The sequence below is a fragment of the Odontesthes bonariensis genome, chromosome 24 (assembly GCF_027942865.1).
Source record: "Odontesthes bonariensis isolate fOdoBon6 chromosome 24, fOdoBon6.hap1, whole genome shotgun sequence".
Taxonomy (NCBI): Eukaryota; Metazoa; Chordata; class Actinopteri; order Atheriniformes; family Atherinopsidae; genus Odontesthes; species Odontesthes bonariensis.
The window spans coordinates 11,177,057-11,191,100 of NC_134529.1; the positions used below are offsets into that span (position 1 = coordinate 11,177,057).

The following is a 14,044-nucleotide window of genomic DNA, read 5'->3' on the forward strand; positions in this document are numbered from 1 at the left end:
CAACTGAGAGCAGAGTCGCCTCGGTGTGAATGCAAAACACACCCCACCCCACCCCTCCCCTCCACCCACCATCACTAACATGTCATCCCAAACACACAGCCCAGTGGAATGACTGCTCTGCACTGACCATACTGACCAGCATGGAGAGCCGCATGACCACGGGCTTAGAGAGCCTCCTTTGTTCAGTCAGGCCAGAGATAATATAATTCTAGAGCAGGATCAGAGCGCACAAGGAAACAAGCCTGACTCAATGCAACTACTAGATCTTCCCTCCTTCTCCTCCCGTACTCTTTGCTCCCTTGCCTTGTTCCCCTTTTCTCCCTCCTCCACCTCTGGTACAGGACTGGAGAGGGGTGCGGCAGTTTGGGCTTGCCACGTGTGGGACATTCCAGATGCAGCCAAGAGGAAGAGAGGGCAAGGGCGGGGAGGAAGAAAGAGAAAAAGGCGAGTTTTTAAACCCCTTCATGAAGAAAAAATGTAAAAAAAAGAAAGAGTCAGGCTGTGTGTCAGTGGCCAGAAAAAAATTAAAGAGTGCAGAGGAGAAAGTTAAACATGAAAGGTGTTGAAATCTACAGAAAGGTAGAAGAGGAAATTTACAAATGTAGAAACAAAAAACATGGGAAGGAGAAAAAGGAAAAAATCCAAAAGGAGAGAGTGGTTAAGCTTACTGGAATGATTCAGCAAGATGGGAAGACAGTGACAGAGCATGTGGGTTAAGTGAATGCAGTCATAGGTCAGTGTGTGTGAGGCTGGGCAGCCATACACACATGTGAGATTCTGTCTGTGGTGAGAGAATAGTGAGTGAGAAGGTAAATAAACTGAGTGAGGGGAAAATGAAAGGCTGCTCTGTACAGAAGCAGAAAGGGCCTGTGTTTAGGCCTTCTCCGGGGGCGGGGTCACTAATGTAAACAGGAAGTGGTATTTTCCAGAGGAGTGGGCCACGAACCGGGAACATGACCCACCTACCTTTAACACTAAAAATATAGAAATGGAAACGCATGTACTTTACACTTTGGTTCCAAATCACAGGTATCATTTTAAGCGAACTAATCTACAAAATAAATACATCTTTCTAAAATAAAAAAGAAAAAAACCCAGATAGTTGACATTGTTTTTATCAACAATAAATATCCCAAAGAGAGAATAAACTGGTCCTTGTAATTGTTGTGAATCCTGATATAAAAGTGAATTTAATCTAACTCAGAAATAGGAAATAGAAGCAACATTATTTTCAAACTACATATTTGTTTTATACAACATATAGAGTCTGCTTTGTTGTTCTTTTACAATCATATGTTAAATAAGCAAACTGCATTACTGAAGATTATTTTTCATGTTAAAAAAATACATCTCATTCAATCCAGAATTTGAATGAGCTTCACATCTGAATGTTTAACAAAGATGTGGGTGTATTCTTCTCAGGCTGCTGTATGATTCAAAGTATGTCAGATCACTGGCACACAGTGATATGAAGAGAGCAGGTGGATCCTGTATCTGACTGTCGTGCATAAATCATCCACTTAATTCAAATACACACATACTGTATGTATATTGATTTTTGTAAAATCTATGTTCAAACCTGTCAGTAAAAAAGGCACAGATGAGATCTTTGGCGTTTTGCGACATCTCTACATCATCTGGGAAGACGAGGGAGTTCTGATGGTTCATAATCTTCCCATAAGTTCCAATGAGGGACTCGGCATAGAAAGGAGTTTCGCCTAAGAGAGAGGTGAGACGTTGAAACTCACAAACACTGACCCAAGAACAGACAAAAACCTGTTTTCTATGATGCTTATTCTAAGAGGGCATGTACTGAATTTCAAATGCTATAAAACAAGCAGATGATGATCAGACTACTGATTCAGTGAATGCAGATCGACTCAAACATTCTGGACTGTGTTCAATATACAATATGGGCAAAACGATCTTTTCGTCCATCCATCCATCTTCTATACCCGCTTTATTCAACTTAAGCACCATCGGGTGAGAGGCAGGGTACACCCTGGACAGGTTGCCAGTCCATCACAGGGTGAGCTAAATCATATAATATTAATAAATAAAATCAGGACCGTCGAGACAAAACAAAAGTAGGTAACTTACCAACTAGCATCTCATAGATGAAAACTCCAACAGACCACCAGTCACACTCTCGACCGTAATAGCCGTCACCACCCTGAGATTGGAGCACCTCGGGGGAGATGTAGTCTGGTGTGCCTACAGCCGTGTCACAGTGCACCATACCTGTTTTCTGAAAGACAAATATAAAACATACAGTTCAGCATGGAAGTCTTTAGCCATATATTGCCAGGAAAATGGGAAAGAAGTTTGGTAAATTAGTGTAATTTAGTGTATGATCAAACATAAATGGAAATGCAGTATAAGGCAAAAACAGTTTCTACCATTCTACCAAAATTTAAAGTCAATATTAGGTATGATAACCTTTATTCTTCAATGCAGCCTGACCCCCAAGCGCTCTTGCCATTTATTTAAGTAGTCTTCAGGAATTGTTATCCAGGCTTCTTGAAAGACATTCCAAAGTTCTTCTTTGGATCGTTGGCTGCCTCTTGCTCCGTTCTCTTGTCAAAATGATCTTACACTGCTTCAAATATGTTGAAGTCTTCGCTGTTAACATTTCTCCATTTCTTTTTCCGTATTTCTTTAGGACATCACTTTCAGACAGAAGTTGGGGCGGCTGTAGCTCAGACGTGGTCATCTGTCAGTTCGAAGGTTGGCGGTTTGATCCTTGGATTTCACAGACCACATGTCAAAGTGTTCTTCGGCAAGACCATGTTGCCTCCGATGTGCCCATCATGGGTTGATGTGGCTTGTAGTGTAAAAGCACTTTGAGTGGTCAACTAGACTAGAAAAGCCCCATATAAATACAGTCCATTTACAGCACTTTAAGAAATGCTGTGTGAGTATGTGTCACTACATGAATGTGGTCTGTAGCACAAAGGTGCTTTGAGAGGCCAACTCAACCAGAAAAAGCTATATAATTGCAGTCCATTTAGATAGCTAATCTGCTCTGGAGAGTCTTTTTAAGGCTTGACACTTCTTCCATTGTCCTCCACTCGTCCTGTTTCGTCACGATTTTAAAGACACACAGCACACATGCCGAGATATGCCAAGTTTTCAGCTAATAGCTCTGTGGAAATCCCCCTGCTGGTGCAAAAATACCATTTGATGTCCGTCAAACTGTATATTTTGTGGATTCGACTAAAGAAGTGAACAAACAGGCAGCTATTAACAAAGTGCTCAAAAGGTACATTTTAAAATTGGTTCTTTGAAAAGTAGACCGTCGTGTAGATGCAACACTGGTTCATCTGTTAAGTTAGAAGCTTTTCTTTAATGCTTGGATGATTCATAGGTTAGTGTTTAGAGGCTAGACAAACAAACTAACAAAAACACTTACCTCTGAAAATGGTAAGTGCTAGAACTGGAGTGAAAATAGGTGACAGTAAAAAGTTAGACAGCCCAAAGTTAGTTTGGGCCTAAAGGAAATTTAAACATCCTAAAATTACCTTTTATATGCAGTGTCACCTACTTGTAAACGTCATTGAATTTGCTTAAAACTATAACAAAAAACAAATGACTTTACTTTTAAGATAACAGGAAGTGAAACAGCTGATTACATTGAGATATTTTGAAGCTCCGTCTTCTTTTCTTCCACAGTTTAACTATGTATTTACACAAGTGATGTATGTATGTATGTATGTAAAGTATGACACCATGTGTCTAACAGTAGATTTCCAGAAAGCTTGAACGTGTGGAACCAGCTATTCTGAAATTTCTGTGGTGAAAACAAAAGGCTGAAAAACACTTCCTGGACCACAGCAGAGGCGGAACCGCCGCTGCATTCTAGATTGGTTGTTTGGCACAGTAACTCCTGAAACTATTCAAAACAGCCCGATGTAAGAGTTTAGCACTGAGCTTCTTTCTCTCTTTACCCCTGGTGGCAAACTAGAGCCTTTCCCTGAGATAGCAATGGAAATTCACTGTTATTGCAGCTGATTCAGTCGGTGTATTTTCCTCAGATTAAAGCATAAAAATGCTTCTGACAGATTTGAAAACAACAATGACATAACTGTAAACTTAACCTACTGAGTCCATCTTCATGCATGTGCCAAAGTCGGCCAGTTTCAGGTGTCCGTGCTGGTCCAGCAGCATGTTGTCAGGTTTCACGTCCCGGTGGATGAAGCCCATGGAGTGAATCGCGTCCAGCGCCAGCACGACCTCAGCCGTGTAGAAGCGAGCCCACTTCTCAGGGATGTCGTAGTTCATAGTGAGTGTGACCAGGTCTCCTCCCGGCATGAATTCCATCACCATATAGAGGTGGCGATCGTCTTGGAAAGCACAGCAAAGCTGGAAAAAGGTAATCTTAGTCACTTAATATCATTTCAGGCCTTACTCACGAGTGAAAAGATATTAGGCTGATAAAAGATTTGAGAACACAATTCATGTGTGTTATCTCTAAAAGGATCAGTGTTTATCATTTTACAACAGGAAGCAAAAGTCAGCCAAAAATCATTATTGCAATTATTGAATACACATTAAGAAGAGCTCGAGGGTGGGGGGTTAATGTGGGCTAAAGCATGTTAAATTTATTTTGGTTGGGCTTTGGCATACACATGTTACTCACTATGACTTAATCTTATTCAAAATCATACACACTTTTTCTGTTTAAACCCTCTCATGTAGCATAATCATTGCATTTTATGGTGTGCAGTTTTGCTAATTCAAATAACCTCATAATTATAAAAGCAACATCTGCCCTTACAGTTATTGACCAACTATTCTATATTTTACTTATCTTTATATATCTCTGTATGCAGTTTTCTCATGTTTGGAATTAAAAGCATTCAATAAAATGTTATATTTCATAACTAGGTCTCAATGAATAATAAGAAAAATAGTGTGTTAACTATGTTCCATACTGAGTGATAACGCTGGAACTTCAAAACCTCTGTGAAGTTATCTAAAGCAGCAAATGTCTGTCAAAGTGAAAGTAGTGTTTGTTGTCTCAAATGTCTGACTACATTACAGATGGGATTCGAATAGAGATACATGTGTACCTGACAAATAACAGAAGTGTTGCTCTGAAATCCTCTGGGAGGTTAAGTGGTTGCAGGAAGACAACAGTGTAAAAGTGAGTAAGAAGCGAGAGTACCTTTTGGAGAAGAGGACAGTGACATTAAAGGGGAACTCCGGGGCATTTGAAGCGCGTTTCCATTGCTAGAGGTTGTCAAATACTGATAGTAGGACACAGAGAGGTGCAAATCTGCGCTCCCTGTGTGGAGATCGCGCTGTTCGCACAGCGTGTCATGCGAGGCTAATACGTGGTGGCTAAGGGGCAACTGCTAACCCTTCCACGTAAAACAACTTGCACACTGCAGAAACGTCACACCACTTTATAAACCATCCGACAATAAAGTCACAAGCCTTACCATCAAAACCATATGCATGGTTCTCACATTACTGGCATGGGGACGTTACAAAACAACTTTATAAACAGCATGTAACTCACCGACTGGTTGTAGGCTCGCGCATGTGAAAGCCCAAAAGAGTCGATGGACGATAATCCCATATACAAAACAATTATATTCTCTAGAAAAACTGCGTTCAAGTATTTAAAACATTACAACAATATTACTGGGCATGTATTGTTGTAATGTTTTAAATACTTGAACGCAGTTTTGGAAACGCGCTTCAAATGCCCCGGAGTTCCCCTTTAAAGAAATGGAGCGCAGAAAGCTAATTTAACTGTTATCTGACTATAAAACAGCAGTTCTGTTTTTGTACATTTTTGTGTGACACACTTAATGACACTAAGAGCAATTTCACTTGTTAAAGTTACCTTGCTGACCCAAAAAGTAAGCAATTTTACTTTGACGTGAACAAAAGCCCCCTTAGATTATGTTGCAGCTGTTTTGTGGTTTCTGGTTGAAGCATTTTGGGACCAGCTCTAGTTTTGTCCCCATTAAGACCCTTTTAAGATGTGAAAACAGAGCCATTAAATTAAAAAGTACTGCAATTTTGATTTATCAATTAGCTTTAAATTAAATGACTTGTTCACACAGAAGATCTCACTAAACTCTGCTTAGGTTCCTGTGCTCCCTACACTGAGGTATTACTTGTTTTTTCGTCTTATTATTGTGCTCGATATAGACTAAGAAGGAAAAAAAACACGTCTAATTGCTTTTTTATAATAATGGCCAGAAACATATAAATACTTGACTCAAATCACAAAAGTATTTGAGGCATATTACAGGGAATAAAACGGTTTGCGTAAACCATCACTTTGGTCAACAAGAATGGACATTTGACCACGTGATGATACTTAGGTCTGCAATGAAATGTCTCTATGCAAGGACAGGGGCTTGAAAATATCATAGTGTATCTGTGTTTATTTTATTCGATCCCCCCTTTCTTAATTTCAGTAAATGGTACAATTTCCCATGGATATCAAATATTAATTCCTCTAGACTTTAGTGTGTAGAGTATGTTTAAAAGGGACAAGTGTCAACCAAAAACATAGTCTGTAATGGAGGGACGATGTTCAATACTTCCACACAGTTTATATCTTGTGAAAGTTCTGAAGAGAAAACAAATCTGCAAGCACACCTGGACGATCCAGGGGCTGTTGGAAAAGGCCATGATGTGCCTTTCTTCCCAGAAGAAGGCTGAGTCGGACCGCTTGATCATCTCAAACTTGCTGAGCTGCTTCATGGCGTAAACCTTCTGAGAGGCCTTATGACGGACCTGTATCGGAAGGGGGAAGGGCCAAAGCAAAAAAAAAAAAGGAGATTTGAGAATGAAAACAGTGATAACTCGACAAGGACAATAAGAAGAAGAGTGTAAGAATGTCACAATGACCAAAACAGCACCAGAGACGTCCCGAAATGGGAAGCTGTAATTGTAGTACACACCCAAAAAAACAGACATGCTTACACAAGATTTGGAGCACAAACACACTCAAGTCCCCCTCCACACCCCCACATTAGAATTCATCCTTATCCCCCCACACGCCGAGCCTGTCCAGACTTGTTTCTACCACTAGACGCTCAGCAGATCCCAGATTTTACCAGCACAAGAGGCTCACATTTAGAAAACTGGGACTGAGGGAGAGAAAGGAATTACTACCAACTTCAAAATTAGAATCAGTTAAATTGGTAACGATTCAACTGTATCTGAAATACGGTGGAAAAGTTACACGTTTCTGTAGATGGCTACTCCCTCTAGTGGTTTATAAATACTTGCTTTTGGTGAAAACTGTTAAGTTTAAGAACATCTGGAGAAACTCGGCTGTATTTCATTGCTTCACACAGGCTATTTAAAATGAACAATCACAGACTTGTTTTTTTTCCCCAAAACAAAGAGAAACAAATCACCAGCTTCACTTCTCCATAGGCTCCTCTCCCGATCAGCTTCACTTTTTCAAAGTCTTCAAGCTTCACCTGCAGCTCTCGCAGCTGAGTCACCAGCTTTTCATCTGTGGGACAGACACTCTCATTACCATAGCGACACAAAAGGTCAAGCTGCTACCAGTTGGGTTCAAATACTTCACGGGTAGGTCTAAGTTGAGTCAAGAAACTCAACCATATAGGATCACAGTGGCAATTAAAGTTCTCCAAGGTTTACAAATTTTAAAATTTTTTAAGTCGTTGAGTAGCAAAAGGCTAAATTCTTGCCATTACTGCCACATTTTGGCCAATTATGTATATATGTGTATACGGCTTTATTATCTAAAATTAAGCAGTGGTTAGAAAATATAGCAAACAAAAGGCTGTAAAAAAAGCGACTATTGGCACCTGTGAGTAATATTTTGTCAGGTCCAAACAGCACTCAATTTAAAAAACTAAAAGTTAACACTTTTGAGCGGTTAACCCGCTGTGCCACATTTTAAGAGATGTCCACATCAGCTTCACATCTGTGAGCAGATGGCTAAGTCCAATTCTTTCTCCAGTCTTTGGGTAAAACTGATGTTGGAAAATTTGCCTGGAATGTGATGCTTTTCCTTACCGTGACATAAAAAAAAACACAAAATAGTATGTGCGCATGTGTTCTTACTTTTTTTTTGTTTTCCTTTAAAGTTGGTGGCATCAAATAAAAGAATCAATATTTGATTTCTGAATAAGCATGTTATTTAAATGATTTCAAATCCTTGGCATGCTGTTTTTATTCACATTTTGCACAATGAACTAACTTCACAAGCGGCTGTGGCAAACACACTGGAGCCCTTACATCTGCTCAGAAATGCCTCGATGTTTTTGTTTTTCCGCAGGGCAGGATAGTTCAAATCATGAGCCAACGCATTCATGGAATCCTGAAAGACAGAAAAACAAACAGAAATCAGTTTTTGTTTAAAAAAATAAAACAAAAAGAAAATACTGATATTAATTCGTCCAGCCAAATCTTGCAAACATGGCAACCTTGACCCACTACTGGCTGATACATGCTTGCAAAAGTAAATGAATGAAGGATGCAGTGTAAGATGTAAGGAACGGCTACAATGTGCAATCTATACACAGAGTTCTCTAATTTGCAACATAAATGGGAGAAGTGAACTGCTGATGAGCAGCAAATCAAAGCAAATACAGGACAGTGAATGCTGGACATACAGACATAACAAGTCATGTAACTACAAAAGCTAGTGAAGTGATGTTGTTACAGCCGCCTGACCAAATACACAGACCATCCATCAGGCCCACCAGCACCCGGTCAAGCCAAACACACACTAGCCCCTCCCTATGGCTCAACACAGCGGGGCGGGGCAGCATCTGACTGAAAGCCGGGGCCTCAGAAGTGTCATCAGCGCTTAAATCAGCAGTGTTGGGTTTCATGTAGATCCAAAATGTCTCTGTGATCCAAATGCTAAGGGAGGCAGGTGGGTGAGGGGGGGTGGAGGTGTAGAGTGACCGTCTGTTCCCCAAAACAAGGGGTCAAGTGGAGTCATCTCACATAAATGTGTGTAGGAAAGTTGAGTAATAGCAGTTATCTACTGGTCTGTTTGTTTGGGGACATGGGTGTGGGTGGACAGGGGCATGTGGAACAATTTTGCAACTTTAAATAGCAGCGCTGAGAAGAGATCTCCCCCACTGCAGATGGGTGGAAATAGACCTAAAGGCTCAGAAGCTATTGTGGGACAAATAGCTTATGGGTCTGGATTCAGGCTGAGCGCTTGAGGATCTGTGATCGTTTTACACAGCATCTGTGAGTGTGTGTCTCTAATATCAGGTATGGTTGCCGCAGTAAAGGGTGAACTCTGCTTTCAAGAGTCTCAGAGATTAAGTAATATTCAAATAGAATCTAATCTCAACAGACATATGACGCATCTGCAGTCCGTCGTCTGTGGGAACTAAATCTTAAATTTACTCTGGCTGGAGCAGCCATTCATCTGAAAACAGTCTTCTGTGGGGGAAAAAGCCCCCAAAAAACAATAAAAGTACCATAGAAACAGTCTGCAACAGAGGTGTTCCATCTTGTGCTCAAGAAGCGGCAGTGGAGATGCATAGGGATGAGAAATCTGCTTGACAATATAATTGTGTTGTTATAAAGGACAGATGGCCAAGAAAGCGCCAGCAGGTCAGTCAGAAAGCCTGAAGAGGGAGTGCTATAATCACACAAGTGAGAATCACAATAACATCTTTTTACGTACTGTCCCTCAGGCCAAACACATTAGTGGTTATGATGAGTTTTATTATTCCATAGACTGTAGATGAACAATGGACAAAGCTATCTTGACCCACTGGTTTATCGACTCGTGTTTTCAAGTCTGGCTAAAGTTTTGTCGGTCACTATTTTACTTCTTTAACACATCCAACGTTATGACCTTATACTGGTGAGAACCATTGGACAGCAGCTTGTCAATTCCAACAATAGCATACCCTGTTTTATCATCTTGTTTTTTTACTTGTTTTTGTGGCCACAGAAGCTGCCAAACGCTGGCCATTAGATAAAACTGTACAACTTCTTTCACACTCGTCAAAACCCTTGAAACACCCACTAACATCTGGCTTTTGAGTGCAATGGGAAAGTTTCCAATCGACTTTTACGATTCTGTTGTAGTTGTGGGTGTTGACTGGCTCTGCCTCCAATTGGCATTGATGGGAACACAATTTTCAAAAATGATGCTGCACTCTAAGCTACAGACTTGTCCCATGGATAGTAGTGGTAGTTACCAGACTTGTGCTGAATATGTTGTACCTGTCAGAGCACTGAGGGTAAACACGCTGCTAGTAGAAAAGGTTTTAATCATTTCAGAGGATTAACCCACATTTAAAAACCTAGTTGGAACACGTTACTACAAACAGCATCACTGCTTTGCACACTGGCTTCGTTAACTTCTATCAACTTGTCATTTCATGATTGCATCTTCACAGTAACCAAAGCCAATGCACCCCAAAAACTTTACTATTTATTGTGAGTGAATAGGAGGTGGAGGATGGCCTTTTATTTTATCTTTTTTTCTCAAAGCACAACTGTATCAATACTTTGGGTATGATGAATTTCCCATGAAGGAATGCTGCATGTGTCAACAGGAAGCGGAGGGTTAGCTGCTGGTTGTGACAAAGAAGACAAAGTCAAAGCCGAACATATCCAGAAAGGCATGGATTGTTTTCAAAAGTCTTGAAATTCCTCGTCAACTCGTCAAACATAGAGTTTTGAAAAATCTTCATCAAGAAGGAGGTTGTTTGTCAAAATAATTTTCATAATTTTAATGATTAAAAGAAGAGACAATGAAAGTTTCTTTAAGGGATTCTAAACCAGTGAAATGAAATTCAGGCAATATTCGTCCTCTTTTTTTTTTTTTCCCTACAGGTTCGTTTAGTCACGGCTGTATCGTGAAAGTTTGTCAACTCTAATTAGTAATCATCTGATCACACTGTTTGATTTTGAACAACCAGTCTGCGTTATCTTGTGGTGAGAGGGGTTTAAGATTCCAAATCTCTTGCCAGCCAGATCTGAAGACTATTAGATCCAACTCGCTTAAATTTCATAGGAATCTGGACAAATCTGAACACGATCCAGTACTTTAAACAGATTTGCATGTCCTCCTAAAGACACCAAGTTGAGTTGATATCATCAAGGAGCACATGCAATAAGGTAATCCATGCTCAGGTAATCCAGCAACATATACTGCATTGTTCCTCAGCTATTAATCTCCTTATAGAGGGTCTGATCCATACAGTAACACTCCTATAAATAGTCACGTTCCTCTGATCACTGCTGACAAACTATCAATCATTGTAAAAGAATGAGAAAAATATAAGAGGGCTTGTCGGAGCAGATGTAGACATACTGCTGAAGCCAAAAGTAATGATCATAACAAATACATTTGGAGTAATTAGATGCACAGCTACTTTCAAGTTTTGGTTGAAAAAAAGTTAGGGCAAATTTCATGTCAAGTCATAAAAGCTCTGAGTTCACATGTGAAACATTTAAAACAATATATTGTAATATATTATAAGAAATGTGTGATTTTAATTGGTTTCAAGTAGATTCTTCCATTGGAGGACTGGAAAAACAAACTCTGCAGGTTCTCTTCATCGTAGTCTACCATGTGGCGGCCTCACATTTTATACAGAACACACTCCTCAAACAGTGGTCATTGAGCTGGCTCTCATATATTTTTGTAGCCACCAGTTTTTCCCACAGGCTTAGAAGGACAGGATGGGACAAGGGATATTTAGTTGATGGCAATCTGCATTTTTGCCACTAGAGATCATTTGATCCTGCAAAAGTGCCTATAAAAGTGCCCAATTTATTCAACCAGCAATTCTGTACATTTATTTTACGATTTAAGGAGTCTGATTGAGAAAATATGAGTTGTTTTTGTTTAAGTTCAATTAGTTAGATTACTTATTATATGCCAACTAATGACTGTAGCCCGAACAACAACAACTAACAGTAAAATAACACATCAATGCACTGACTGAAGAGCTCCCTTGTTGGTGACTTTAGTAATGAGGCTATCAGCTCGATTTATCATTTACAATTATACTTGATGCAACAATTAAAAATATATTTTCAAAAACAAAAAGAAATAATAATTTCCAACTGAAATGAACTTCACATTAATCATTCCTGTTGTTACAATCATTAACCCCGCAAAACCACCATTACAGAAGTGAAATAATGGATTACTTAGAACCAATTTCTTCAACAAAACAAGAACAAAACACTTCAAAACATACCATTTGTGCCTACACAATCAAAACGATTGTGGACAAACAGGAAATGGAGACATGAGGTCATGGCAGGTTATCTCCATCTCAATTCCAGGAAGTTCCCTCAGCTTCCTGTGTGGTGGCTCACAGAGTTAGGAAGCATGGTGGCCATTGTTGTGCCGACTACAGAGCTGCTTACAAAGCCAGCCAAAGTAGACTGTAATGATAAAAACCGAAAATGATGGCTGCTGAGATTTGGATGGATGCTCAAAGTTGACGTAAATACACTCACATCACTTTTTGGTCCGCTTACGTCACTGTGTGGGTTAAGTTGGACTTGATCTAATAGTAATGGCTTAAGGGTACACTGGACTTTGCATGTGACTCATCAACTGAGAATAGACTCGGCTCTCTCATGAGGATGAACATAAAAACTTTATCTGTCTCACGCATGCATCAGGTTATCATATCTATGTTGCATGAACATGATTGTGTAGGTCTAACTTTGCTCCAAAAATGAGCAAAAAAGGCCAACTAAGAAACAAAGTCGGTGAACTTTTATTAATATCAAATATGTATGAAGCAACTGGATAACTAAATGGACTACTCCTATACTACTTCACCTCCTAAGCAAAACCCACGAGTGCAGAGAGTTCTCTGTAATGCATGTATAAAATATGTTAATCCAGTTTACAGATTCCTTCAGAGCCACTTTTGTTCTATAAAAAAAGAAATCCATCAAATGTAAGCACAGTGGTGCAAGTACAAATCAAACAGATAGAGCTGAGTGTTAGGCTTTGGCCTTGTGCTAGATCCTCCCAAGGCAGAGGGGCAGTTACAAAAGCTAATCTATATTCTAGCTGAGTGCATTCTTAGTACAGGTCAGAGGGAGCCCATGTCATTTGGAGACTACACCAAGATATTTAACAGGTAATCACAAGCAGACACTGATGAAGTGGAAAAAAAGAGACTGTTGTTGCCTATGGGCGAATTTTATGGATTGGCTCAATTAAAACACTTTCGGTTCCGGTGAGTCTATCAGACTTGATCAAAGTAAAACAAAATGTCATCATTATAATACTTTATTCCCCATTATATGATCCCATTGTTGGTGTCAGTCGGGGCATATTGCATTCCAGACAGGAAAGGTGGCTGAGCATTGAGTTTAGGTGGGGCTTTCCTCTGCTACACCTCTGATTAAAATCCAGAGTAATGATAAGCTTTGGTGGACACATGAATTAACCAACCACCCACTTATTCTTTAATATTATAGAATAAAATACTTATTTTTTTCCCTTTGTATTTGACTTTTCCACAACTGTTTACCTCAGCTGTGTTTTTTTCAGGTGATCGAATAACTACTCACAATTATGCGTGCAACTCACTCGGTCTGACGCACGTACCGTGCCAGACCCCCGGGGTAAATGCAAACTCACCAGAAAGGTTTCAAAGTTGAGCGCCGACTGTGGATTCCTCATCAGGGACTCGAGCTTCTCCAGCCGGCTTTCCACTCTGCTCTCCGCTCCCAGCATGATTACCGCACAGCGTATCCAGCTCAAATGACTTGAAAATGTAAAAGAACAAAAAAAACACCTGTGGGCCTGTTTTTCTGTCTCGGGCTGGGGGTGGAGGCGCACTCCTCTCCTGCTCGGCTCAGCTCCTCATGTCTGCTCCTCGGCAAACTGCGGCTTGAGTTATCAAATTAATTTTTCGTCCACAACCAAAGAAAAACGCATAAGCGGCTTTAGTTATTGATATCTCACAGGGAAGTAAAAACCAAAGCGCACTTTGCTCTCCAAGGTGCGTCCCGTCGCTGCTACCAGTCAGGTGGGCTCTAAAAAATCCTATCAGACCACAGCATGTTCAACCTGTATGAC

General features: G+C 40.1%; 1 protein-coding gene across 5 annotated transcripts in view; it reads right to left on the reverse strand.

Annotated features, from left to right (window-relative positions):
* LOC142375585 (rho-associated protein kinase 2-like) overlaps positions 1–14,027 on the reverse strand; it is a 30,619-nt gene extending 16,592 nt beyond the window's left edge. For all 5 annotated transcript variants that reach the window (XR_012768993.1, XR_012768994.1, XM_075459683.1 and 2 more), the window contains exons 1-7: positions 13,604–14,027; positions 8,242–8,323; positions 7,389–7,489; positions 6,622–6,759; positions 4,102–4,362; positions 2,101–2,248; positions 1,580–1,718 (exon numbers count right to left, since the gene is read on the reverse strand). Coding sequence is in view for 3 of the 5 variants with exons in the window: in XM_075459683.1 (XP_075315798.1) it covers positions 1,580–1,718; positions 2,101–2,248; positions 4,102–4,362; positions 6,622–6,759; positions 7,389–7,489; positions 8,242–8,323; positions 13,604–13,699 (965 nt within the window). In the remaining 2 variants the exon portion in view is untranslated. The remainder of the gene's footprint in view (positions 1–1,579; positions 1,719–2,100; positions 2,249–4,101; positions 4,363–6,621; positions 6,760–7,388; positions 7,490–8,241; positions 8,324–13,603) is intronic.
* Between the last annotated feature and the right edge of the window lie 17 nt (positions 14,028–14,044).